Here is an 18,921-nt window from a genome sequence, read left to right as displayed (position 1 = left end):
AAAAAAGCAAGGCACCAAATAATGGGGTTTTCTAGCCACAATAATTTTTCAAAATATGGTGTGGGGGAGAAAGAGGAGAAAGAAATTAGACTCGTTAGTCTGCGCCATTCATGCACGTTCTGTTTCTTCTATCCTGTTTTAGTTTTAACAATGTGCTGAGCTCAACACATTGTTAAAGTTTGACTATTTTCATCATTCTTTGATTAAAAACGAGTCACTGCCCGAATGCTCGCCGAGGCTTTCACTGTCACGAGCTGAAGTTGAGTCGTCTCCAATTGTCATCACAAGCAAAGGGTACGTCCGAATCATCAAGCTTTTCGAACCGGAGACTGAAAACAGTAGTATGCTGTTTACATTACAATTAAAACGCGACAACACAAGTTCTGGATTCATGGCATCGCGTTCGAGTATGCTTGGGTCGTGCTAGGTACAATATTTAGGTGCAAGGTGAGAAACATTCAAACCCAATACCGCTGCATGACCCTTTTAAGTTATGCATGTATCATGGGCCCTTCTGATAAGCACATGGCTATTATCTGGAACTTGAAGACAACTCCCCTGAGGAATTACAGGATGTGAATGAGACGGTGGATCTTCCTGAAAAACCGCAAGAGAAACCACCCAAAAAAAAAAGTCCTCCTGCAAGCAGGTGGACCTTCTCATGTTGGTCCTTGAGGAACAAGGGCACAGAGGCAAGAGCTTCGTGAAGCAAGAGGAAGGACACACAGGGAAAGGCAGCGTCAGTTTGCAATTGTGCAGGAGTCCAATGATCTGCAGTGGGATTTCCTGCAGTTCCTAAAATCTAAACCCCAAAAGTAAAAAAATGAAAAATGCAAAGAAATAGCCTCCTTTTTACTTGACTTCGGATTGCAAGCGTTGGCATGCAATGCTTTCAGTGATCATTGTCCCGCCTTGAAGCCCAATTACAGACGTTCTGTTCAAGGTGGGAACTTGTTCGGGATGAACGTCCTACCCCCTGGTATTTCCTAAAGGTGGAAGTGAGTTGATGCTGAAATGTGGGTACAAACAGGCGAGGTAAACTCAACACTAAAAGGACTGGTCCAGCAATACCAGCTATTTATAGTTGCTCAAGCTATTTATTTTTTCTCATTGGCAAGCTATACCAAATGTACAACTGTCCGGTCCACTTTTTAGCTGATCAGCTGTATGCTTCAAGTGTGGTTGGTAATTAATTACTGCTATTGTACTAAAAAAGCTGGCAGAGATCTCGGGATGCCTAAGAACCTCAAAGGTACCGCAAGCTTGGAAAGATGCAAACATAATGCTGATCACAAGAAGAGAGATGTTGACACAAAAAGAGATGTGATCACAAAAAAAGAGACCATGGACAACCTGGCAAAACTTCAATTGGTATGTCTAATCCATCCTGACCCTGAGTTAATTGAGCCTCGTATGGCAGTTACAGTGCTCGGAATAGCTGTGGCAGCACTGATTGATACCAGTGCGAGTCTGTCGCTTAGTGGGGCCTACCTGATTGAACGATGCAAAGAGCAGAAAGCTAACCTGCACAAGACTAACGTGCGCCTAGAGCTGGCGTCAGGACCAGAAATGCTCACGAGTCATGCCGTGAGGTTACAGATCGGGTTTAACGAGAAAAAACGTCGTCAGCATTTCGTTTGCTCACGTGGTCTCACGGTACCACTAATTGTGGGGTTGGGGTGTGTGAAACTGCCATGAATCACGCGCAGTCACAGAGACGCAACGAGAAAGTGTGTGATCTGTGCGAAGGGTTCCCACAATCCCCTGCTGCTGGCGCTCTATGTATTTCAACCGGTCCATTGTAGATTCGCTGCGTAAAAAATATGCACGGTGGCTCGCGGCAGCCATTAGCGGTCTGGAGACATGGAAGAGAGAAAAACATTTTTTTTCTTCTTTAAGCCACGAAACAAAAACCAAAATATCCCCTCCAGACATGGTGTACACATTTGTGTACGGGACTTAGCAAATTTATCTACTCTTCAAATGTGGTTTGTACCCCTGAAGACACACTGTGTACAATCATGTACACTCTGTGAAACCAGAGCCATATATTAGGAGTTTGGCCATTCATTGGTATCAATGGGGTGAAAATCGGGGAGCGCTATTGGCCGGAAAGTTGATTGGCAGGCCACTCGTCACCAATCAGAAGCCGCAAAACCTCCCCTAGCGGTGGTCGTGAGCGTTACAGGTAAAGCAGGGTTCGGTAAATTCATTTTAGCGTCGCTAGAGTTAGAAAAGTTAAGTGCCTGGTGACTGAAAACTTGGTGCATGTGAGCTTTTCGTCATAGCATTCTTTAATGGTAGAATAAATGAATGTGCACTCGAAACCCTGCCAACCAAATCGAAGAGGACCGAACACGCGGACATGTGCGTTTAAATGACGTAAAAAAAAGTTTGTGTAGCCGCGGGAGTTGCGGTCTTGTCTGAAAAATGGGTAGTTCTTGTGCGTTGAAGTGCCGGAACAGAGCTTCCAGGGGAATTAGCTTGTTGAAGCTGCCGGAATCCCAGAGGAGACGGAAACTGTGGCTTTTGAGAATCAAGCGTGGCACGGGGGGGAAACCTCCCAACTGGACGTACCTCTGCGAGGCGAGGTATTGTTCATTGTTAATATTGTGACGCGAACACGGTGGACACAAGTGCACTGCGACCAAACCGCGTATTTTGTGATCTTTTCTCTACTGCCGTGGAAGCGTCCTGTGTACTTTCGCTTCACCGCAGAAAGACGAGTGGTTCAGGCCTGTGGCGTCGTGCGATGATGGATTTGTAAGACCGCATATTTTGAAAGCATGAGCCTCTCATCAGCGGAATAACTGTACTATGACTTGAGCCGCTGAATACACAGCTTTGACGTCTACCAAAACGTTATTCGCTGCAGGACCACTTCCAACCCTCCCAGTTCCAGACGAGGTGCTCTGACGACTGGAGGAGACAGAAAGCCACCAGCAGTTCCAAGCTTGTTTCTACATTCTGAAAGTCAAGTGAGTGCGTGTAATGAGGATAAGTGAGATTTTTGTTCCTTTGGTAATTACCAAGATTATGAGAGTAAATTAAAAGCAATAATTTATCTTGTGTTAAGATGTTTTTACTGACATGATTTGAAAGAGGCACAGGTGACCTATAATATTGTGGACTTGGTGTGCTGTTGACATCTCTGTTCCATGCCAGAGACCTTTTTTTAATTTGGAGTGGTCCTTGTGCAAGGGTGCATGAGACACCATCAGTCAGTGTTGCAGCCTGACGCAGCACAAAGCCCCGCCTCATGGAAATGTAAGTCGAAATTCAATAACTCATATTCTGTTGCTTCTGTTAAGTTAATGCATGAGGCATTCGTCACTCTCAGCTGCCTTGCAATGCAGCGACAGCCTCACCAGCTAGGTATGTGTCATGGTTCTTGGTCCAGTGGGTGCTGCCCACCTCACGAGACACCCCAAGCCATGCAAGAACCTAAATACCTGGAATGCGCCTGTCCGTGTCGTATGTGTCTCTTTTTTCGTCCTGTTCGTTCGCGCCTTTTAACTTTTTAATCTAAATACCTCGTGCCTAAATAGCCAAACTTTCCAAGCAACTCTCATTTGCTCTTTGCATTACTGAAGATGCCTCCCACAAGGGAGGTGAAACGTTTAGCTAAATTATTATTTCCGTTGTGTCAAGCCGACTTTGTTACTGGTTATCATGTCTTCGCCCGGCTTCTAGAGTATTTTTGCATGCAGATTCACGTAAAAACAAGTATAGCAAGTCATCCCTTGAAGTCCTACTGCATGCAGCATGGGAAAACAAATGTGAAATTGGGGAATCTGGATCAGGACGTGCAAGATTACATTCAAAAGCTCCGATAGAAGGGAGGCATCATTAACCAGACGACCACCATTGTCACTGGTTGGGGAATTGTTAAGAGGGGACACTACTCAAAAAAAAAAAAATTTTTTTTCTGCAAAAAAAGTTGATTTTTGAAAAATGTCATATTTACATCCACCACCATCTGGAGAGAAATTTTTTACTTTGAACACATTTTTCTCCGTTCCACATTTTGGCATAAATTTCATTTTAGGAAAACTATTGTTTGTTAATGGGACAAGAGGAAAGACTCGCTTATTGTTTTACCTAAGTGGAATTTTATGGGCAGTGCAACTATGGAATTGTTTTTTGACTTTGTGGATGTCTTTTATAAAAGATGTTAAGGTTTTGTGGATGACATAAAAGGCAAAAAAATTTATTTGATTTTTCACTGCAATGTTAGTATAAAGTAAATTACTTTATGGAAATTTTCCTTTCACAGCTGCGCTCTCCAGGCATTCTGCTGCGGCAAAATGGGCAAAATCCATGATAAGAAGAGTGAACCTCGTCCGTAGGAAAGTAACGCGGACAGCCAGGAAAGTTCCAACTGATTTCGAAGACATCAAGAGCGAGTTTCTAGCAAGAGTTGAAGACGTGGTGCGCGAAAATTAGATTCCGAAAGACATGGTACTTAACTGGGACCAAACTGGCTCGAAGCTAAGCCTGGTAAGCCACTGGATCTCCACAGGATCTCCACAAATCTCCTTGGTTGGACGTGACAACAAGAGAGTGATTACTGTCCTGATCGCAATAGACTACTTCCATAAAGCCCTGCATGCAACACGGCGCGCGTTGCACTCTGGGAACTAGTTGGCCAGGGAGGAGGGTGGCATGGTTTCGGTTTCGATCGACACGTCGACAAGAGATTGTTTTCTGGTCCCGAGAGCGTCATTTGTGGTCTCTAAACTAACCTAAATGGCCAGACCTCGAAGCTTTAGCACAAGCCCGAGACGTATAGCTTGTCTTAACACATGCTTGTTTTATTTTTGTACTTGAGCCTTCCTGTTAGCGCTCCAATCGAGGTATGTGGACGAGCCAGTGCTGGGAGTCTCGACGCTGCGAAGCTCGGGTGCTCGGGGATCTTGCTTGTGTACGAACCAACAAGCTGTAGCAAACAATAAGTATGCATACATCGAGCTCGCGCCTTTACATTAGTGTTGTTGATCAGGAAGTTTGTTTGCTTCGTGCGTCCATAGACGAAATATTTCTTTTTGCAACTACTGTTTTTCTTAATGTGCCTGAGTATGCGAGGTAAAACTCGGAGGTGCCATTGAAAAGCTCAATTTGAACACACTACTTACCTCTTATCTGTACTGACCCGCAGCACTGCACGAAGTGAAGTCCCCACCCGCTTGCATTTCACTAATATTCAACATCGCGTATGCGCATAAAGTTATCCTGCAATCATATAAGCACATTCGCGCATACAGACCGTTTTAAGAATGCAAAAGTCGAGCACTTCTGTGACGAATGTCGCACCGTTCGCCGGAAGTGCGTCAGACGGGCATGAACCCCTATGCGGTCCGCATTGGAGTTCATGCCCGTCCGGCGCACGGTGCGACATTCTTCAGACAAGTGCTCGAACGAATTCAAAGCGCATTTGACGGTTGCTAATGGCCATAATATTTGTTATGTGTTTGCTTTCTTCCTGCCTGACTATGCCGAGATAATTTCAGACACACCGTTCCCGGCACAGATCTCGGACGTCAGTAAAAGCTTGTCCAAAAAGGCTTAGCGAGGAGTAGGAAACGCTTGTTAGGGCCTCCGTCGTAGCTAGCCGATCTCAGCGTTTGCGAAAAGTTAATCTTCTATCAGCATAAAATTTGAGTGGGAGATACATGATGTCATGAGGAAGACATCATAGTAACTTTTGTGCAGTAGTGAGGTCGAATTTATTGCGTTTCCTTAAAAGTTCATGCGTAAACGCTGGCCTCAACTTTGATATCCTGTGAGGATGCGGCTTGCTTTTCGCCCAATGAAGTAACAAGAAGCGGACGTTTGGCAAACAAAATGCGTGTAAGGCTCCAGACGAACAAATTTCAGTTGTAGCTCACTGGTACTAGACGGGATTACTGACATTTAGCTCAAAGATGCACTCGTGGGGTGAGGTGACTAAGCCACGACTTACTACGTTCACATACGCACGCACAATATCCGGTGTTTCGGGAACCAAGGAAATTGCCCCGGTCTTTGTTTTGTATCGCTCCAGAATGAGTGTATTGTACGTTCGTGACAAGTCAGATAATCGAAAACGCAAGCAGCGCGTTCGGTCGCGGCGTGATAGCATGAGATGGAGCTGCTCAGTCGAAACCGAAACTGAGTGGCCAACTAGTTCCCAGAGTGCACTGCGTGGTATTTCGCCGCAATGGGGTGCGTCGGTTTTGGAAGAAGTCCATTGCACTGGGAGGAGCCGTTCTGCCTCCCCAGATAATCTACACGGGAAAGACAACGAGATGCCGTGTAGCAATTGGTTTTCCAGCCCCCTGGGACATCTCGCATTCCCCAGACCACTTGAGTACTACCAACACGATGCTGCGTTACATAGACGCCATGCTTGTACTATAACTATCTACATTAGTGCGAACATATCTCTGCGTGGCCCGTGGTACTATCAGGGCCTCCTGTCGACTGCTCTTTGAAGTATGCGGAGAGCAAGTTCGTCTGCTTCTTGTGCAGGGGTTGCAGTAACGTCAGAACGCCGAGCTCTGATTGGCTCGAATGAAAAAATAGTGGGTCGCCACGACCCACTATCTAAACGTCGTCTGCTCCTTTGCAACGTCGTCTGCTAATCAACAGCTGTCTTACCTTTACGAGCGAGCTCGACTTCACCTTTCAGAGAGGGCAGACGAAATAACTTGAGAGGTAAGATGTGTTCTTGTCTAACAACTAGCAGACACACATCAAGGAGTGAAGCCAAAGGACTCGCGGCCGAGATGGCTGACGCGCCAAGGATTGTTTGCTAAGAACCGAGAACGAGGGAGGTTACCGTCCGCAAGTTCCCTCTTTTCGTGTACGGCGAGACTCCTCACCCTTTAACGGCTTCAGCGGGTTGGCGCGGTTGACGCAGTTTACATCGTCTGCTTTACGTCTGTTAGTCAAAGCAATGGCTGTTTTATCTTTCCTGCGTCTGTCGGAGATTCACCGCTTTTTCACAGACAAGAATGCGGCCTTCGAAAAAGGCGAAGGAAAATACCTTGTAGGATACGTCCTTTCTTTTGAGGCGAAGAGCTTCACTCTAGTAGCGAATATACAGGCGTCGTTTAAGAATTGTAGCTACGCAGTAAAAATGACGCTCTTCGATAAAGGCGACATTTTAGAGAGTCACTGTGAGTGCCTTTGTGGGGCCACAAAGTGCAGCCCCGTGGTGGCTACTGCACTTTATGAAAAAGTTGTCCTGGAGCCGCGCGCGCGCACCCACAAACTGGAAGGTCATTGAGTTTGTGCGTGCGCGCGCTTTCCGCGGCAATGGTCGCGCCCGCGGAGAGAGCCTTTTTATGGTTTTCGCTTTTGTTATCTTATTTTTGCTTTTGTACTGGGTTTGTTTTAGGCGTCGGTTAAAGGCTGCCGGTTTGCTTGGTTCCGAAGTCGAAAAGGAAGCGGGACCCGCTTTCCTTTCAGCTTTCGTCACCTTTGCTCGGTCACAATGGCTTCTTGTGATTTTTCTTTTCTTTTTCTTTTTTTCAATGATTCTCTTCTTTTTTTTTTTTTCCGTTCACGTTGGACCGAAGGCTGCAGCGGTCGTGGCTTCGAATTGCGCTTGCTCGGAGGAGGCGGAAACGAGCTACCCGTGAAGCAGTGGATTTTGCTCGACAGTAAAATGAGTCGCAAGTAAGATACCAACCCGAGATTTGAGTTCAGTTAATCTCCTGTCTAGCTTCGCTATACACAGACCAAAAAAAATCACATTTTTAAACTTTTGTGAAACTTTTCGAGCTCGGTACCCGAGTCATGGCCCACCCCACAATTTTTGAGAATTTCAGGCGGTGGGGGGGGGGGGGGGGGGGGGGGGGGGCGTTGACTCGGGATATTACGGTATATATTTTATAGCTTTCATAGTTGAACAGTACAGCGCACATATACTGAACTACACAAAGTTAAGCCTCATAAAAAGTCCTACCTCTGGAACACGAAAGTAAAAGAATAAAGGTCTCAGCTGTTCTACAAGGAGTGCGCTCTGGAGAAGGAGCACATGCAAGTACATTCAAATAGAACATACATTGTCGTGGGCTTCGTTCGAAGTAGCAAGGGCCGCCTCCGAGATGTTCTGAGCCTCGTCAATGATCTTGGCAATCTCGTCGTAGGCCAGGGCCGAAGAAGACGTCTGCTGCGTGGAGTTCAGGATTCTGCAAAGCAGTACTTGTTCAGTAGGTACCCTCGTCGTCTCCCACACGGAGCCACGCATAAAAGCATTTGGACGTCCACCAGAACGTCTGGTAATAACAGCAAAACACCCTCGGCCAAATACAATTCAGATATGTCTGCCCATGAATTGGCCAACTACAACCAGAACAGAAATTCTCCAATATTTGTGTTGCTCGCATTAAAGGTTCTAAGCAGGTTGCACACTTAGTGGCCTGAAGTGAATGGTGCTGTCAAAAACTCGCGGATGAAGATGACGCAATACAGTGTCACTGGACGGGGTAAACTGAAAGCCTTGTTTTGGATGACAACCAATTAGCTCGCTAAAATCATGTTTGCCACATTTTTCCTGTTTGGATGTATCAGTTTTCCTCGGACGCTGACACTCTTCGATTGTGGAAAGCTTCCCGAGGTGAAGACTAGAATAAATGCCACTTCTAACGAGGGTTAACATGTTTTAGCTCTGTTGAGCATGCACAGGGTAGTCCCAGCTAGAAAAAGTAAAACTTCATGGCCTGCTTGCTCAGCAAGCCACTGGCATGGTAAAAACTTTTGGGGAAATAAATCCTACATGATTATAAATGAAACTTGCTGAAACCGTGCATCTGAAGTTAATAAAACCCAAATATAATGTTTCTCATTTTTTATTAAAAAATGTCTTCTAAACACATTTCTTTAAGGGGTTAGGACATGCCGAAAATAAAATGAGATAACTACCGTAAATTCCGAGATAGCCCACCTAACATTGAGAGCGGGTGAAAATATAGGAGTGGGCCAACTTTCGGAGTACGATCGAGAAAAGTTTGAAAAAATTGCTATATTTAGGTTGTGTCCCTTCCAAGCTTTCTTATGGTGGGAGGGACAACAAAGCAAAAATGACTGTACTTCCCAGTCAGCAACGTTCGCTTATACCTCGCCAAAGCTAACCAGCCGCATTTATGCTGAGGCCATCATTGATCCCAACACTACTTGTACTAGACTGGGCTATCTCACGGTGTTTAATAAAACATAGGAAATCAAGCCAAAAGTAGGGGGAGGGCTATTTTTCGGGGGTGGGGCATCTCTCGGAATTTTACGGTATACTGCTATCACACATTGTATCTTCCTATATTTTTGCCAGCATTAGTAGAGATGCACGGAAACTGGAGCTTAAGTTAATGTGTCTTCGTATATCAAATTGACTCCGTAAGTGTGACGTCATGGGTCCAAACAAATCGTTGCTAGGGTCGTTGTTATGGACAAATACATGTGGCTCGGTTTCGCTGCGAAAACTTGAGCGTTCAAAAATCAGGAGTAGGATTCAAACTTCTAAAAATCACATATATACAAAGCTTGAATGTCATATATGTTTCGACAGAAGTGTGCCGGTAATCGCTACTTTCTGAAATATTTACGACTGCAACTTCCGGTCCTTAAGGGGGCACACCCCCTAGGGGGGTCAACTTTTGAACCCTTGTCTTATAATTAATGAAATTTACAGGGTAGGCTGGTGGTCATGCTAGAGGGTGTATAACAAAATTTCAGGTCTGTCGGTTAAGTGAGAAGGAAATAAGGGTAGCTTCTATCAGCAACACGCCTACGTTGTTTAGTTAATCTATCGTCAGAAAACTGTTGCGATATTAAAAATTTTTATTTGCTAGATATGTAGCAGAATGCATAGAGGATGCGGCTATGGAACATTTTTTTCTAAAAAGTAATTTATTTCTATAAATTTTCTCTTCTGAAAAATTGGTCAACGTTTTGGTCTTCTGTGCCTTCGACAAAATGTCAACATTTTTTACAAAAGACATCCGTAAAGTGACGAAAAAGTTCCATAGCCGCACTCCTTATTAAATTTCAGTCAGGAAAAGGGAAGAATGAGCTTCCCCTGTTTTGCCATTATCAAACGATAGATTGACTAAAATGGAATTTATACCAAAAAGTGGAACGGAGAAAAATGTGTTCAAAGTGCTCCAAACCCTACCTTTTCTATAGCTTTGGTGGACAGAAAATAATTTATAAAAAATTAACTATATAGTGAAAATTAATGAAACTTTTTGGGAATACTCTCTAGATGTTGGTGGATGTAAAAATGTAATTTTTCAAAATCAACTCTTTTTGCAGAAATTTTTTTTTCTGGGCAGTGTCTCCCCTTAAGATGCCTGCAGCAGACGACGAATGCAAGAAGTATGCCGTCTGCCACACGCCGGCCGGCGAAGCCGGCGCAGTCGTTTGAATCGCGTGAATAAAGACGATATTCTGATATTGCATTTGTTTGAAATATAATGAGTTTCAGACACTTACAAGAATTCATAGTGGGATAAGATGCAAAATATGGTTTTTCGAAAGTCCTGGCGTCGATCGAGATGATCGTCTGCTCAAAGATCACATTTGCACCCGTGAGAAAAGCACTTCAGGCGATCGGTTGACTTCCCAAATATTGTTTGAGGACTCGCGCTATGGGAGGGTGCTTCGTACCTGGTTGTAACCATCGCGTGGAGAAAGATTCTTGTAGTTTCTTTAGATTTCCGCAAGACCCCAAAACGCGAAAGTACTGGATAAAAAACATAAGGTGAGTACATGTAGCACTGGCGGACAGTCGCCTCGGTGTAAAAAAAAAGGACCGAACCAACCGAGAGCACGTAAAACCCGTATTCTGTTCGGTCATAATGTCTTAAAATATGGCGCTATATTTATATATTATTACTATAACATTGATAAAGTAGTTGCATGCAAGTAGTAGTGAGAGTAAAATCCAGCTGAAACCTGCAGTAGTCTTACATTGCTATGGTAAAGCAGCGTTAAGAAGTATGTCTGTGTCCATGCGCTATCCGGTTATTTTGTTTATGCTTATATATCTACCTTTGCTGTTGTTTTTTCATTGTGCTCTTCATATGTTCCCCTTTACGGACTAGCTCTTGAATTTAGCATATTTAGTACAAGACTGGTGGATAGCGTTCTCCTTGTTCACCTTTGTTTATATATACTTTTAATTGAGTGTTTTATTTAACTATATATTATTATTATTATTTTATTGAGGAACAACTGCAAGGTTGTTCATGGGTACAATAAAACGTTGATTGACTATTATTATTTTTTTAGGAGAGCAGACAGCGAGCCGGGGCAACAAGCACGCATTTGCAGTTGCCATTTCAAGGATGGAAAAAAAAGCAAAATGCCAACCATTTTCCCTTGGAATAAGGAAACTCGTTTCCAATTTCCAGAAACCCAATGTGGACGGAGGTGAGGACCTGAATATGCGTTATATTTCATTATAAGGTTAATAACACACAATTAATTTTTTCTATCTCTTTATATTTAACAAATATTGTTTGATGTAGCATATAACCTTTGTGTATGCTTTGCACACATTGTGATTTGCAGGAAGCGAACAGAACCCCACACACCACAGCAGGCACACAAACCTACCACGTCAAGAGCTGTACTAGAAGCGGAGAATTACTTCCTGCAGAGAGTATGTGTGCTTTTAATATGTTCTTTAATTGAAAAGATGTCACATCAAACATGCCTCTTTAACATATGAATCATAACCATGATTTTTCATCTGAAGGTTTAAGTTAGCATGCCTACATGCACATATTTTCACATCCAAGACAGTGGCATCAGGAGTTGTGCGGGGAGGGGGTGGAGGGGGGGGTGACAGGGGTGGGGTTGATTGATTCAGCCCCCTTTGCACAATATATCTTACTAGTATTACTTCAAATATCACCAGCTGCTTCAACACGGCAGATTATATAGTATAGCGAACAATGATTGAGAACTAGAAATAAGAGACTTAACTGGGAAAAACTTCAAAGAAGGGTTTGCTCTGATCTTAACTTTTGATGCACTTCAAACTTGAGTCAGTTGCCAAATTAAGATAAATATTTTCTTTTCTCCGGTTTGTATGCTGATTATGACTTGTCAAGGTTCCTCCGCAGATTTTAAGGGAAACCCATGTATATTGGGCACAAAATAGACTAAACTAATCATCAGCGATCATAATTTACTGTCAGCACTACTACATTCACAGAATATTATTATAGCATGCAACTCTGCATTTAAAGTATACATAAACTGAGAAGCGAGCTTACAATTTGACAGCATCAGTTATAGCACACATTTTTCGTTCCATTCAGGTCAGAGGGGGGTTACAAGTCGTACATACTGTAATTTGAGTACATATTTTGCTATGATATATCATATATATTAGGTTCACTAAATTATATTACAGGAGGAAGAGGCTTCCGGGAAAGAACACCAAAGACGGTTCACCTTCAGTTCAATTGAGGAGAAAACCAACCTGGTCGTTCTCTACACGGGGCTGCCACACAAAGATATGTTTTATCTCTTGCTAGAGCTGTGCCAGAGGTTCACCATAAGCTACCATGCGGGATGGCAGGTGCAGTCCATTGAGCTGGCTGACCAGCTATTCATGACTCTCGTCAAGCTGCGCTCGAACACCACCCACCTTGACCTTGCTGTTCGATTCAGCTGCAGCACTGCCACAGTCTCAAATGTGGTGCTCACATGGGTCAACATATTACACAAGGTGCTTTGCGATGGGCTGATGGGCCAGATTCCTTCGGTGAACAAGGCCTGTCTCCCGTCATGTTTTGCCAGCTTCACCAACTGCAGAATCATCCTCGACTGCACAGAGGTTGAAGCTGCTGTCCCAAAGGTATTAAATACAACTGAAGTTTTCAGCTTAGCCATATGAAGGAAATATGTATTATATTCTGCCATATCACACAAATACATTTCATTGCCTTAGTATCGAAGAGCATTCTGCTCTATCTTCCTAGCAGTGAATTTTTAGGTCACGGGCCTCAGGGTGCTGCCTCCGATTTGTTTTTTGGCAATCATTAACTTTATAAACTACAGAAGTAATACAATGTCAAATATAAAATGTCAGAAAAAAAAAAAACACAAGAAAGAATTGCAGCTGCTACAGGACCTGAACGTACACAGCTCACATACCGTTCAATGTTTCACACATATCACATTCTCCTGCCTGACCTATATTTCTAGCAATTGTTTCGCAACACATGTGTTTTGAGTGCTTGTAATATTGGGTGCCTCAGCCCAAATTTGTAACAGCCTATATGTAGCTGGCAAGAAATGTTGCCAACACATACAGGACTGCATGAAAGCAGATGCTGTCTTTGCCCAAGTGGTGATGTAACTTGTGAAGAACGTCAAAGTGCGATGATTAATGATAATCTTGTGAGAGACAAGTTTGAAATAGCTAAGTAAATAATTGATGCCATATAAAAACTCAAAACTTTTATAAAACATGTGCATAAATATCTACATGAACTCCTGGAACTTCTGCTTCTCCCAATGCACGCGGAAGCACCGTGGGAAAGCAGCAGTTCGGCTGAGCCTCGATCTGCTGGTTTTCTTGATCATGGTAGATCTCCATCAAAACATAACAAAAATCACACACGTCTTTGCTGCAGTCAAGCGCACTTCCCTCTTAAGAAGCTGGTATATAAGTTCTCAAACCTATGTGTTTCCTCTTAGCCCAGGTTTTCCGAAGAGCACTGAGTGAAATTTTATATTTTATAAATGTAAGATAATCTACCTTAAAATGTATAATTACTTACCCACTTTGTGGCGGAGGGTGTTAAGTATACATGACCCACTCGTGCCACTTCAAGAGATATAATTTGAGTGCTATTGTGTTTCAGGACAGTCTGAGCTAATCTGCTCATTTGTCTTTCAAAAATCCTCAATAACTTTGTTTTCATTTTTTTCTACAATGCAACAGGAGATGAAACTCCAGAACATCTTGTACAGCCCCTACAAGCGCAGCACTACTCTGAAAGGCCTGGTTGGTGTGGCGCCAAATGGGGTTGTGACGTATGTCAGCAAACTCTACCCAGGATCCAACACGGACAAAGATATCGTGAAGGACTGTGGCGTGCTAAAACAACTGGTGCCAGGGGACCTTGTCCTCGCAGACAAGGGCTTCCTGATCAGAGACCTCCTCCCTCCTGGAGTGAGCCTTAACATACCACCGTTCCTCTCAATGCCACAATTCACACCACAACAGGTCCTGCTGACGAAATCAATTGCCAGGGCCCATGTGCACGTTGAGAGGGCGATCGGTCGCATTAAGGGCTACACGATACTGGAATACATTCCAGTTACATTTTTTCCCATCGCCTCAAAAGTCTGGGAAGTCTGTGCTGCTCTAACAAATTTCCAAAATCCACTTCTGAAGGAAGTCGAACAGTTTTACAGGCCGAAGAACTAGCCTGGAAGTAGCTTTTGTAAAAGGGGTGTGAATAATGATTTTCCAAATCAAATCGAGCGCGAATCGAATAATTTTCTATTAGTTACCGAAGAGTTGGGTGCAGACTATAAATTATTATGCTTTTTTAGAAAGCATTAAAAGAACAAAATGCTATATACAAATTACTAGAATTAAAAGGTGTGATTAGATAGAGGCAGAAACTATAACAGTTTGTACGAGTTTTCTTGCCACAGCAGGATTTTGGCAGAATGTAAAGTGCAAAAGAAGCATATAAATCACATCAAGAGGCCACTCGGAGTCAGTCAATACAAAGTACATACCCAAAACAGAAGAAACGAACAAGGTCAAGATGCGGAATGTGAGCTCACAACTCAGATAGCAGAAACAATTGCAAGAAAAAAATTATACAACTTGTAATTACACGTCTTTCCACAAGCCACATTGGGATAGAAGTAGTTGAAGATTTATAATTCAAAGCATGCAAGATTAATTTCATGAAAAAGTGTGCAGTTAACAGTATACGCGCAGTAGAAGACAGGTAGAATGACCCCATACGAACATTGACCGGTACTGCTCGCGATCATCCTGTATAGGTGTGTGGCAAAGGCCTGTGAAGAAAAATTTGTGGCATGAATCATTTAGAGTGGTACTGAATCTTCGAAAATTATTAGAAAAATATTTGAAACTTTAGAAAACATTTGATTCAGATGCTTAAGACGCTGAATCGAATAGGGCGATATTTAACCCCTTATTAGAAAATTATGCAGATTTTTGCACCCCTAACTGGTAAGCTACTCCCAGGTAAAGCGTGCACATCCACTATAAACTCATTACAAGTAATCTGGTTGAAGCAGACATTTGTATACTTATTTGCCAGGTTTGGCTGGTTTTTCTTCCTGCCGGTGATTCAACCTTGGATCTGCATAGTGCCCACTCTTTTTACAATGTACCAAAATGTTGTTCATCATCAAGGTCTGAATTACGAGTTTAGACTGTTCTAGGCCAAACGCACAGAAACCTCACCTTAGCTTACGTTTTTCATGCACCTATTGTTCTATATGTCGAAAAATGCCTTTTTAGCAACCCAGCTTGTAAATATATTGTGGGTGCAGCAGCATTTCACCAGTTTGGCCCCTGTGTTATGTGTTCAATTCTCGTACTGGTGAAAAATGTGTGTGTCATCACAAGTGGAAGTCACCCTTGTATTCCTACTAAAGGCAGGTGTTTCTCTTTAGAGGTTTGCGTTATTAAGAAACAAGGAAAGTAATTCAGGACACCAACCGAACTCGCATGGCATGTTGCATTGCATGTTGTTATGTGCACTTCTTTTCTTGGATGAACTTTTGATTATTAAACTATATTTCAAACACAATAGTCGAGAGGCCATGGATGTTCTACAATAAATGAAACACGGATAACTTGGTATAATTTCAGTTGCCATCCATACTTTCCCTAATTTCCTTACTCAAATACTGAATGCATAAGGATTTTTTGACCAAAAAAAAGTTTCTTGGCTGTCTTTACCCTAAGAAAGGTGTATAGGCAGTTTAGACATGACTGAGCCATGCATTTAAGCCTTTGATTATAAGCTTCCTCACTAGCTTACATAGTGGCTAACAAGATTTAGAAGTCTCTTAATTATAATAATGCTCAATTCTCTGTTCTCAGCGAAGGTTGCTTGGGGGTTTCTGCTATTTTAAAAGATATTTGAGAATTTAAGTGTGGAACTGGAAGCCCCTGTATCTGTGAGGTATATGTAAATAAATATTTCCAAATGAATTCCTATAAATATGTGCCAGTGAGTACTGCTTGCTCCAGTCCCTACCTATTTAACATTGCATTCAGCTCACTGATGGAGAGAGCTCTGTAGAAAAAAAAACAAAGTATAAAATACAGAGCGAGATTATTGAGGAACACTAAATAGTTCACAATGGAAGCTTGACAGGTCAGAGATGTAACTGTTTGAAAGACACAGCTAGTATAAAAAAATACTGAAGTCATATGCTTCAGACAAAAACTAAATATATGTGGCTGCAGTAATGATTAACAGCTGGGCTGGTCATGTCTTCCTTCGTCTTCACTCATTGAATGATGTCTCTTGATGTGTAGTAGTGCGAAATGCATGCAGCCATGTCTCTCGTGTAGAAAAGACAGGATACGTTACATTGAACTGGATCACTTTCAGTTTCTTTTATTTTGCATGAATAATTATAGACAACAAACTGTACAGAGCATGACATAGTAGGCATAAACAAATGAACAATGGCTTTTATATTTGTGGTTAAATGCGAGAATAATGCGAGAAAATGCAATGTCATGTTTAGACTGCCTGAGTTGAGAATGTGGAGCTAAAAATACACTAGCATGTGCATAGTTCCCCTCTGTAGCAATACTAGTAAACATGTTTTGTATCAATTCGTGGCAAAAAGATGCTCCTAACATGAGAAGTAGTAAACAAATGACCAAATGTGTGATGATGAAGAGCAGCACCTGTAAATGCCTTTGTGTTCGAGTTCAGTGACATACGTAAGATGAGCATGAAAGTCAGTGTTGGGTAAAGTACACCTAAAAAGTATTTCAAGTAAAGTACAAAGTAAATGAGACGTGATGTACTTCAAGTAAAGTAGTAAGTACACTGGCTGCAATGTACTTGAAGTAAAGTACTATAAATACAATGTACTTTAAGTAAAGTAGTAAGTACACTGGCCAGTACTTGAAGTAAAGTACTATAAATACAATGTACTTTAAGTAAAGTACTACATGCTCAGAGAATGTACTTCAAGTAAAGTACAAGTTACCTAAACCTACTTGAAAAAGTACTTTTAAGTACAATGTACTTAAAGTACTTCCCAACACTGATTAAAGTACACGCAAGCTGGTCAGCTATCATGACTGTAGTAACCGTGAGACAAGAATCATGATTACTTTAATCATGATCTACATATTGCTAGTACGTGAATAAGTGTGGAATAAAAGTGTCATGATAAAAGTGCAGTAGAATGTCGAGATTAGCTGCCCACTCTGCATCCTTCTTAATGCCAACAGTGATACTGCCTTTTGGGTTCCAGATCGTGAGGTACCCCTTAGTTCGCTTCGCAAAATACATCTGAGCTTGGAGTTGGTGGTAGTGGTCATGGCCTTTGTTCACAAGCACGCTGCTGCCATCATAACGTAGGCTGTAGTCCTTGGCGTCCTTCAAGTGGCATAGCAACGACCCCTCACGAAATTTCCATGGGCATTTTACTTCAAGAACAGCCTCGTCTCCAACAAGACCATCTGGTGATGCACCTAACAGGCCCGACTCGTGCAGCCAGAGCCCTGTTGGCGTTGGCGTCAGGCTGGTGGCTTCGCTAAATGCCTTGATAGCATCTGGTTCATGGATGATGCCCCATTGGACAGCTTTTACACCTTCCAGTGAGTATTCGCCAAGTAGGTGACGAAAGAGTGAAGGAGGAAAGCTGTCGTTCTCACACGCCTTGAGGACTTTTCCAAAGTTACTCGCGGTCAGGCGTAGCTTTCTCTCCACTTGCCACAGCGGATTTGTGCGTTGTCCAGCTGTAGACTCTGCCAGCTGCTGGATCTCTTCACGTGACTTTGCGGCTTTCTCAACCAGATAGGCGGTTCGGTCGGCTGCCTGGGTGTATTCATCACTAAATATTAGGTCCTCAATAGTGACATGAATGGGCATGTCTGGCTCTCTGGACAACAGCCATGTGTAGCCAACTGTGGCCCCAAGAGCATCCAGGCGACTCCTAATCCAGTCTTTGTCCTCCTCACTAACGGGCCGATTCAGTGAAGCGGAAGTACATGGACTCGGAATCAGAGTCTCGACTGGTCCAACCTGTCTGTCCTTTGAAGTCGTCTTCATGGTCCATGTGCAAGCTCGATCTGTGCAGGAAATATTTTTATGAGCAAAGAGGAGGAGAGCTGCCATGTGATGGCATCGAAGGGAACCTCGAGGGCAGTTGCAGGTGGCCCTGGCCACAGTCTTGGGGTTCGTCATTTCAACCTGAAGAAAAAGATTTTTTTATAAAATTCCCTAGTTCAGCTCTATGTACCTGTCATTAGAATTTCCTGTTTGCAAAATCTTACTCAGCTTCACGAGCATGCTTCTTTGAAGCTTGACAGCGACATATAGCTATATCCCAATTAATTTTTTAAAATGTATTTATATGTTATTTTCTCAATTCGATAGATGAAAACAATTAAGAGGGGTCTTCTAAGTTGTCTAAAGTTCTTATAACTACAATGTATTTTACATTGAACTATATATTTTCGCGGTTTCAACGTAAATCAATGATTACAAGAGGGGTCTTTTTAATTGCGCACAATTAAAAAATCAGCCTTCTACAATGAAATTAACAACACTAAAAAGGGGCCCACTAGTCTACAGTTATTAAAATTACGATGCATTTTACAGGTTGTACTCGCATCGCGGGTTCGATGGAGATCTTCAACAAAAGATCACATCCACAAAATTTGATGTA

At 42.7% G+C, this 18,921-nt stretch overlaps 2 protein-coding genes across 2 annotated transcripts in view; one reads left to right on the top strand and one right to left on the bottom strand.

Annotated features, from left to right (window-relative positions):
• Positions 1 to 487: 487 nt before the first annotated feature.
• Positions 488 to 18,921, bottom strand: part of LOC120847120 (laminin subunit alpha) — a gene marked incomplete at its 5' end in the record, with an annotated part of 76,262 nt that continues 57,828 nt past the window's right edge. Inside the window, 2 exons of the mRNA XM_042287728.1 lie at positions 488 to 802; positions 8,051 to 8,177. Coding sequence (XP_042143662.1) covers positions 533 to 802; positions 8,051 to 8,177 — 397 coding nt within the window. The remainder of the gene's footprint in view (positions 803 to 8,050; positions 8,178 to 18,921) is intronic.
• LOC121834019 lies at positions 11,268 to 13,054 on the top strand. The gene is made up of 3 exons (XM_042287748.1): positions 11,268 to 11,415; positions 11,557 to 11,647; positions 12,407 to 13,054. The coding sequence occupies exons 1-3, from the start codon at positions 11,348 to 11,350 to the stop codon at positions 12,890 to 12,892; spliced, it is 645 nt and encodes a 214-aa protein (XP_042143682.1). The 5' UTR covers positions 11,268 to 11,347; the 3' UTR covers positions 12,893 to 13,054.

The sequence above is a fragment of the Ixodes scapularis genome, unplaced genomic scaffold (assembly GCF_016920785.2).
Source record: "Ixodes scapularis isolate PalLabHiFi unplaced genomic scaffold, ASM1692078v2 ptg000247l_1___fragment_3__unscaffolded, whole genome shotgun sequence".
NCBI lineage: Eukaryota > Metazoa > Arthropoda > Arachnida > Ixodida > Ixodidae > Ixodes > Ixodes scapularis.
This window is presented reverse-complemented; position numbering and strand designations above follow the sequence as displayed.